Here is a 9,163-nt window from a genome sequence, read left to right as displayed (position 1 = left end):
AAAGCATGCAGATAGAATTTCTCATAACCAAAAACTTGATTTAAGACATCAGTATTCCGTTTCTAAAAGAGCATTAGAAGAAACCTGGGTCCAACTGAATAGAGGAAAACCGCTCAAGGTGCATAAAATCTCACATCGGCAAGTGTTTCATCCTAATTCCAATCAAATCAAAGATAATACGTGCAATCATCATGAATCAATAGGGCTTTATGAGGTTGGATTTTGGTAGGAAATTTGGCTTTGGGTGTTCTGGCCTTTCCCTTTTCTGTTTCCTTTTCTCTTTGGTTCGACATGGAACAAAAAAGACATAGATTCGGTTTGTAACTAAAGCAGGTGATTGCTTAACCCCCCCCCCCAAGTTTTAACCACGTTATTATTGGTTCTCTTTTATATTTTTCTCTTTTGGCAATTCTAGACATTGTTTGGTCCAAAGAACCCTTTTCCTCTTTTTTTTTCTTTCTATTTTCCTTTGTTTCTCTTCAATCTTTGATTGATACTTTCTTTTTCTTTTATTTTCCTTTTTTTTCTTTTTTCTTTTCTTTTTTCTTTAATGCACATCTCTAACCCAAGGTAAAATAAGCTTCTCTTGGAAGATCTTCCAGTTCTTTCTTCCTAGGGTAAGGTGGGAAATTTACGTCCTAGGTCGAGGTCATGGCCAAAAAGTTGATGTTTGGATTAAAAGGCCCACGAATGGCAGGACATGATTCATGTCGGATATCTGTTTGGCAAATGGCTCTGGAATAAGGGAATGCCCCAATCATTTCCATGAAAATGCATATTATGATAATTAGAAATTTATGCAAAATTAATCATAGCATACATCCATCTGGAGAGTCAAACTTAAGGCTTTTGTGGCCATGTAAACACTAATTAGGGTTTGTTTTTACCCATCCAAATCAAACTAGTGTTTCAAAAATTGCTCTTTTATCAAGCCACACACATATCTGAGTCCATTTCTGCCTTCGGGAAAATCGTTCATTGTGTTCACCCTTTAAGTGCACATTTCCTTTTTCAAAAACCTTTTTGTGTTTTGATCCATGAATTTTCCAAAGAAAACCGGTTGTCATCATATTTTTTTCAAAAGCGTATTGGCTTTTTTAGTTTTCTTTCTTAGTTTTTATATAGAAAAGGTTTATAGCCTAGGCAAAGTTGTTACCTGAGATTACACTTTATCAAAGAAACAAAAGGTGTGTGAATGAAAAGAAACCAATACACAAGGCCCTATACATTTTGTTTTCTTAGTTTCCTTGATTCAGACAAACCATCACAATGCAATAGTACGACAATACACTGGAAGCGGTAAAGTTCATCACAATGAGATAACTAAAAACTGAAAGCAATAACATAGAGTCCAGTTCTATCGAAATGAGATAAAAAAATAAAAATTGAAAGCAATAACATAGAGTCTAGTTCTATTGAAATGAGATAACAAATAAAAACTAAAAGCAATAACAAAATAAAGACGAAATCACAATTTTGCAGGCGACCTTGGCTAGCAACTCTACTTCCTCACATGAAGTACTTAAGCACATTAGTCATATCATCATCCTCCTGAGCTCCATCCTCATCTTCGGAGGCCTCTATGGGTCCTGCCTCTGTTTGAAAATCGGGCTCATCTCCAGGCCATGCCACTGTGGCCCTGAACTGCTCGGGGGTAGGCCATGGGAAGGGACTGGGGTCCTGGCTCTGCTGGTGCAGGGTGTATCGGTAGAAGCTCTCATTCCACTGCACCTGACCCCTGTGATTAGCCGCCTGCTGGCCAGTCACATGCTGCATGTATGTGTGAATCTGGAGCCGTATCCTCTACAGGTGAGTGAAGATGGTCTCCAGGAACGGTGGTTGCCGTAGAGGTGGTGGCAGCGCATCCGCAGATGGCTGCTGCTAGTCCTCCTCCTCCTACTGTTGTGCCTGACCTTCATGCTATTCCTGTCTGCGCATGCAATATTTCTCTATGAAGGCCCTGTTAATGGGAGGTCGGATAAGCTTGGTGGGAGTGACCGACACTCCATAGAATTGGCAAAGGCCTATGATCAAAGCTGGAAACCCAAGTGCCCTATTGGACTTCTCTAAGTCCACTGGGTATCTAGGAGGTGTGATCCTTGAAAATTGATATATAGCGTCTGAGATCAACTGGGCCACATGGACACTCCCCTAGGTCAGGATGGCATGGACTAGCCGGCACATCGGCAGGGGGAGGTCGGAATTATGGTTGCTGGGGAGAATGTTGCTGAGCAACAATGTCATCCAAATCTGCGACAAGGTGGTCATGCTAGTAGGCATGATCCACACCCGTCTCCCTACTACGCTCTGGGCAAAGTCCTGCCCTATGACACACAATTGTTGGCTGATGGCCTCCTTGTCAAATCCCAAGGCCTGGCTCTTTCTCTAACTGAATTCACAATGTTGGTCATCCTCCAAGACCAATGGATGCTCGAAGAATTGATTAATGGCATCCTCATCAAAGGGGATCCATTGGCCCCTCACCCAGGAGCGCTTGTCTCTAACTCCCTCCTTCGTGGGCCACACATTGGCATAGAACTCCATGACTAGTTCTAGATCATACTTAGCCATGGGTGTCGTAAGTTGAGTCCATTGCCTCCTGGAATTCGGCATACTCTCCTTCCCTTAACTAGACCCGTTTTTCCTTGAGGAATGACCAACCCTTAATTGCCTCAAAACGGCACTGGTGTTCCTCACTTCGAATCTATGTCCGCCGAACTCCACGTCCACTTGTGGGGCTGCACTGGAACCTTCTCCAACGGCATCTTTCCTTGCCTTCTTAGACAAAAGCTTCTTTGGGGCCATTCCCTGCGAGGACACATTCAAAAAGTTAGTTTTCATGAAATACCAATCATCATTTCATTTATCTCAAACACCACAAAAATCCAAACAAACTTGAATGGCGTATATTTCTTTCCACCCAATGCAAGTGTCAATGTGTAATTAGAAAACAATCATACGTTGGTGCATGCACTATTTTAGGACCTACATTTTTTTAAAAAGCATTTTAACTACCTAGATGCAAGGTGTCTATCCTAGTGTAGCCAGTCCGAATATTAGTCTAAAATCCAAACAAACATGGTCTTATATTCATGTAATTCATGCTTTTTTAGCATCCAAGACAAAACTTAGATTCCTATGCCTACGTCATGCTTGTGGCATTTTATTCTAACAACTAAAACTGCCCACACCTTCCAAATGACAACCATACATGCACCAATTCATTCTGCAACTCAAATTTCACAATATGACATGAAAAGGTCATTGAGGCATTTCACCAAACTGTTGGTGGGCGCATGTACAAGCATGAAAAAAATGAGGAATGGGGACAATGTGACATGGCAATTCATACCAGAATCCAAGACTATAGACATCGCATACAGCCCCCAAATCAAGCAAACAAAGTAGGGATTCACACATAACTTGTCTCACGAAATTTGCAAAAAATAGACAACTAAGGGGATGAACAAAAATGCAAAAATGAAAGCAAAAACGCAAAAATGGTGGCTTGGGGCTGCTGAATTCAAAAATCCCATGAACACTTGGTGTTTTTGAGCTTTGAAGGAGAAATGGGGTGAAAACTGGCTTCACCCGCCTTTTTTTAACTTCTAGCGTCAGACATGCTCGTCCAGGCCAGCTCAGCTCACTTAGGCCAACTAATTTAATTATTTTTTTCTCTTTTTGCAAAAACCCTTTGCAAATTTTTGGACTATTCCTTGTTATGTTTATATTTTTAAACTCCTACAATTGTAAATAAACTTAGGTGAATCCAGATATAATTCAAGAAAACAAACAAATAAATAAAAGCAGGAATTTTAGAGAGCAAAAATTAGAGGTACTAGGCGTCCTCCTAGGTGCGCTTCTTTAACATTTTGAGACGGACGCGGGATGATGATTAATTGATCATGGGCCTGGCACCTACTCGTACCTTCCCCTAAGATTTGAACAAAGGAAATGGTATCATGCAACAAATGTGAAACAACACCGCAAAATGCCTTCATTACCTTTCACTTACCCTTGTCTCAATTTTGGTGTGGTATTGACCTTCACTCAAAATGACCCTTTATTCATCCTCCGATCCACAGGATGACAAGATGCGAATGCATGCATGCTTATGATTTGGATGTTTAAGTGCAACAATTAAACAGGTGTTATCGTGTTCAATTTTACTTAAATGCTTATGGCACCTTGTTGATTGAGCCAAATGGCTCCAGATTCAGTGGGCAACATCGACAATGTATGTTCTTAAGAAGTAAAAGACACAACACAGGAAGTTAAGATGCAAATCATTAATCCAATATTTATTAATGTTGCGATCATGGTTTACAAAGGATTTTAAGACTTTGGAGATCCCAATTGGTCCTTCGAGAGCAATCATGTACTGAACCTTTTAGTTGCCCTAGGTACTATGCATAATATCCTCTAGCAATGTCGGAATTCATGGGTGAAGGCAATTCTTCATCTTCCATGTTGGCAAGCAACAAAGCTCCTCCCGAAAGTGCCTTCTTCATAACAAAAGGTCCCTTATAATTTGGAACCCACTTCCCCCTGTGGTTCTTTTGAGCTTGGGACACTTTCTTCTAGACGAGATCCCCCTCGCTGAACTTGCATGGGTGCATCTTCTTGTCAAAAGCACTCTTTACTCGGTGTTGATACAGTAGTCCATGGCTCATGGCAGCCAACCTCTTACCTTCTATAAGATTCAATTGATCAAAGCGAGTTTGGGCCCATTCCGACTCCTCCAACCCTAATTCGGCTAGAATCCTCAAAGAGGGAACCTCCACTTCAAACGGAAGCACAACCTTCATCCCATATACCAAATAGAAAGGGGTTGCCCCAGTTGATGTGTGCATCGAGGTTCGATAACCATGCAGTGCAAAAGGGAGCATCTCGTGCCAATCCTTGTATGACATGTTCATCTTCTGAACTATTTTCTTGATGTTCTTATTAGCAGCCTCAACTGCCCCATTCATCTTGGGCTTGTAAGGCATAGAATTATGGTGTTGGATTTTGAAATCCTCACACATTTCGTTCATCATTTTATTGTTCAAATTGGTGGCGTTATCAATGATAATCTTCCTGGGCAATCCATACCGGAAAATTATCTCTTTTTTGATAAAGCTAACCACCATACTCCTAGTCACACTGGTGTACGAAGCCATTTCAATGCATTTGGTGAAGTAGTGAATGGCGACCAAAATGAAGCGATGTCCATTCGAAGCTTTGGGGTCAATAGCTCCAATCACGTCTATGCCCCACACAGGGAACGGCCAAGGCGCTGCTAAGACATTCAAAGGTTCAGGTGGAGCATTGACATTATCGGCCAAGACCTGACACTTGTGGCACTTTCTCACATGGATGCAACAATTGTTTTCCATAATGAGCCAGTAATACCCATCTCTCAACATCTTTCGTTCCATGGCATGTCCGTTGGCAGGTGTTCCAAAGGATCCCTCATGCACTTCCACTAGCATCTGCTCAGCCTCCCTGGCATCCACACACCGGAGCAAAACCGTATCATGGTTCCTCTTGTATAGGATATTTCCACTTAGGAAAAAGCCGACTACCAACCTCTGCAACATTCTCTTGTCGTTTTCGGAGACCTCCTGTGGGTATTCCTTGTCTTCAATATATCGCTTGATATCGAAGTACCAAGACTTACCATCTTGCTGCACTTCTACCAAACAGCAATGTGCAAGCTTGCCGCGACATCTAAACTCGATGTACAAAAAATCCCCAGGCAGGGTCAATTGGAACATGGACGCCAGAGTGGCAAGGGCATCGGCCATCTGGTTCTCCTCTCTAGGAATATGGTGAAAGTATACATCCTTGAAGTACTCTATTAGTTTTCTGATGTAAGGCCGGTAAGGTATCAACTTATGATCCCTGGTCTCCCATTCTCCCCTCAACTGGTGGATTACCAAGGATGAGTCCACATATACCTTGAGCGACTTGACCTTGAAGTCAATTGTCGCTTGGATCCCAAGGGTGCACGCCTCGTACTCAATCATCTTGTTCGTGCAGTCAAAACTTAATCTAGCCATGAAGGGTATACATTGATCGTCGGGGGTAACCAAAACTGCCCCAACTCCATGGCCTAGTGTGTTAGACACGCCGTCAAACCGCACAATCCATTTGTCCCTATCTTTGTTCTCTACCTCCTCCTCAAACAAGGTCATGATGTCTTCATACGGAAATTCTGGATGCATAGGTTGGTAGTCGTTGATAGCCTGTTGAGCCAGGTAATCTGCCAAGACACTCCCCTTTATTGCCTTTTGAGTGACATAAACAATGTCAAATTCTGACAGCAAAACCTGGCACTGAGCGATGCATCTAATGAGAGTGGGTTTTCCAAATATGTACTTAACTGGGTCCATCTTGGACACCAACCAAGTGGTGTAGTTCAGCATGTACTGCCTTAGACGGTGGGCTGCCCACATCAGGGCACAACATGTCCTTTCGAGCAAAGAGAAGTTCATTTCACATGCCGTGAACTTCTTGCTTAAATAATAGATGGCCTGTTCCCTCTTTTCGGACTCGTCATGCTGCCCCAACATACACCCCATCGACTCATGAGGCATTGCTTAATCCTTCCGAATGCCACCTGGCAGTCATCGTCCTATTGGACTGACTGGTTCTTATGCAATAGCTTGAAGAGAGGCTCACAAGTAGCAATTAGTTGTGATATGAACCTCGCTATGTAGTTCAGACGTCCTAGGAAGCCTCAGACCTGCTTCTCGGTACGTGGCTTGGGCATTTCGAGGATGGCTTTCACCTTGTTTGGGTCCACCTCTATCCATTTATGGCTTATGATTAAACCGAGCAAGTTTCCCGACTTGACCCTAAAAGTGCACTTTGCTGGATTCAACCTTAATCGGTACTTACACAACATCTTGAACAACTTCCATAAGTTAACAAGGTGTTCCTCCTCGGTCTTTGACTTGGCCATCATATCATCCACGTAGACCTCAATTTATTTGCGCATCATGTCATGGAATAATGCTACTACCATAGCCCATTGGTAAGTTGCCCCAGCATTCTTAAGCCCAAAGGACATCACTTTGTAGCAGAATGTTCCCCATAAGGTGACAAAGATAATCTTTTTTCATGTCCTCCGGTGCCATCTTTATTTGGTTATAGCCCGAGAACCCGTCCATGAAAGAAAATAGGGCAAAATTAGTCGTGTTATCTACGAGGATATCGATGTGCGGTAAAGGAAAGTTATCCTTTGGACTGGCTCGATTTAGATCTCGGTAGTTCACGCATATTTGCACCTTCCTATCCTTCTTAGGGACTAGCACGATGTTGGCGACCCATTCCGGGTATCGAGCCATAGCCAAGAAGCCAGCGTCAAATTCCTTTTTCACCTCTTTTTTTTATCTTTAAGGACATCTCGGGCTTCATCCTCCTCAACCTCTGCTTTACCGAGGAACACCCAGGATTCAAAGGTAATCTATGTTGAACAATATTGGGACTCAAGTAGGGCATATCTTGGTATGACCAAGCAAAAATGTCTTGGTAGTCTTGTAGCAGAGCCACCAATTCATCCCAGATATGTGCGGACATGCTTGTGCCAACCTTGACCTCTTTTCTTTCTTTGACAACACCTAAGTTTATGATCTCCATCTCTTCTTAGTGTGGCTTTACTTCCTTGCCTTCTTGTTCAACCAATCTTTTAGTTGTGGAGGAAGCCCCCAATCATCGTCTTCCCCTTCCTCAACTTGATTTACCAGTTGTTCAAAATCAACGTCTGGGTCCTTGTTATCACTACCTTCATAGGACTCATTGTTAGGTCTATACCATTTAATCGCAACAAACATAAATATGCAGAAGAATGAAAATAGATGAAAGTGCAAGAACAAATGAAGAAGGATTGTATATTTATAATTTCGGGGTAACAAAAGACATGCCCAAACAGGGAGGAAACCTTTAAGCCTAGGCCCAACAGTAGGGTTAGAACTAACGAATTACATGGAGTTTGCCACAAAAATTTTGGGTTGTTTGATGATTTGCCAGTTCCCCAATTAGAACTCTGGAGGACACGACCGTACCCAATTTGGTTGCTCTTGAGGGGTTTCCTTGTGTATAATGGAGACCCATCCCTCACACATCCAACCCATGCTGACAAAGCTTTCATTGATGTGGCACAAGGGAACCCCTTTCATTTGCAGTCCTTGCAGTTGTCCCATACTTCTTCCCCTCCTTTATAAGGAAATCCTCCTCACGTTGGCGTGCGTAGGCTCATATCCCAATCCAAACCTTTCGTGGTTCCCTATGAACTCTACCAAACTCGCCACGCCATTGCTGCTCTGACCCAAACCCATTCTAGGCTCCTATCTATGTCCCAACATCACCCAAGCTACCACCAATGCAGCCTCAGATGGGCGTGGTTATACCGGGGGAGATTTCATGTAAGCATTGCTCACCACTTCCAATGCTTGAAAGGACATTTCCAAGGACTCCTTCGTGGCCTCCACATAAGGCGTAGAAGAAGGACAACTCACAAGAATGTCTTCTTCTCCTGAGACTATAATTAATTGCCCTTCCACCATAAATTTCAAATTTTGGTGTAATGATGAAGGGACCACCCCAACCGAATGAATCCAAGGCCGACCTAGTAAGCAGTTGTAGGCAAGATTTATGTCCATCACTAGGAAGGTAATTTGGCATAGGTGGGGTCCGATTTGAATTGGGAGATCAATTTCCCCCCTTACGTCTCGGCGATTGCCGTGAAAAGCCCGGCCCGCACCACCATGGAGCTTGGCCTTAGGTGTGAGGCATTAAGAGGAAACTTGTCCAAAGTAGCCTTGGTCATGACATTGAGAGAAGAGTCGTTGTCAATAAGTACTTTGGCCATTATATGGTCCAAACATTTGACGGATATGTGCAAGACTCTGTTGTGCCCCTGGCCCTCAACGGGTATTTCTTCATCGGTGAATGTGAGGTAATTGTTGGTTTTGATATTGTTGATTATGCCCCTAAAAACCTCCATAAATATGTCTTGGGCTACGTGGGCTTCGTTCAAAATCTTGACCAATAACGCCCGATGAAGCTCAGAGTTCATAAGTAGTCCCAATAGGGAGATCCTAGCCGGGGTCTTATTTAGGTGTTCAATTACCTTGAACTCGCTATGCTGGATGATACGCAAGAACTTGGTTACTTT

The 9,163-nt window shown here is 43.0% G+C and overlaps 1 protein-coding gene across 1 annotated transcript; it reads right to left on the bottom strand.

Annotated features, from left to right (window-relative positions):
• Window positions 1-4,580: 4,580 nt before the first annotated feature.
• On the bottom strand, window positions 4,581-6,377 carry LOC114378844. Its single transcript, XM_028337445.1, has one exon. The coding sequence runs from the start codon at window positions 6,375-6,377 to the stop codon at window positions 4,581-4,583; it is 1,797 nt and encodes a 598-aa protein (XP_028193246.1).
• Between the last annotated feature and the right edge of the window lie 2,786 nt (window positions 6,378-9,163).

This window comes from Glycine soja, chromosome 12, assembly GCF_004193775.1.
Source record: "Glycine soja cultivar W05 chromosome 12, ASM419377v2, whole genome shotgun sequence".
Classification (NCBI taxonomy): domain Eukaryota; kingdom Viridiplantae; phylum Streptophyta; class Magnoliopsida; order Fabales; family Fabaceae; genus Glycine; species Glycine soja.
The sequence above is the reverse complement of the archived record's forward strand: the minus strand, read 5'-3'. Positions and strand labels throughout refer to the sequence as shown.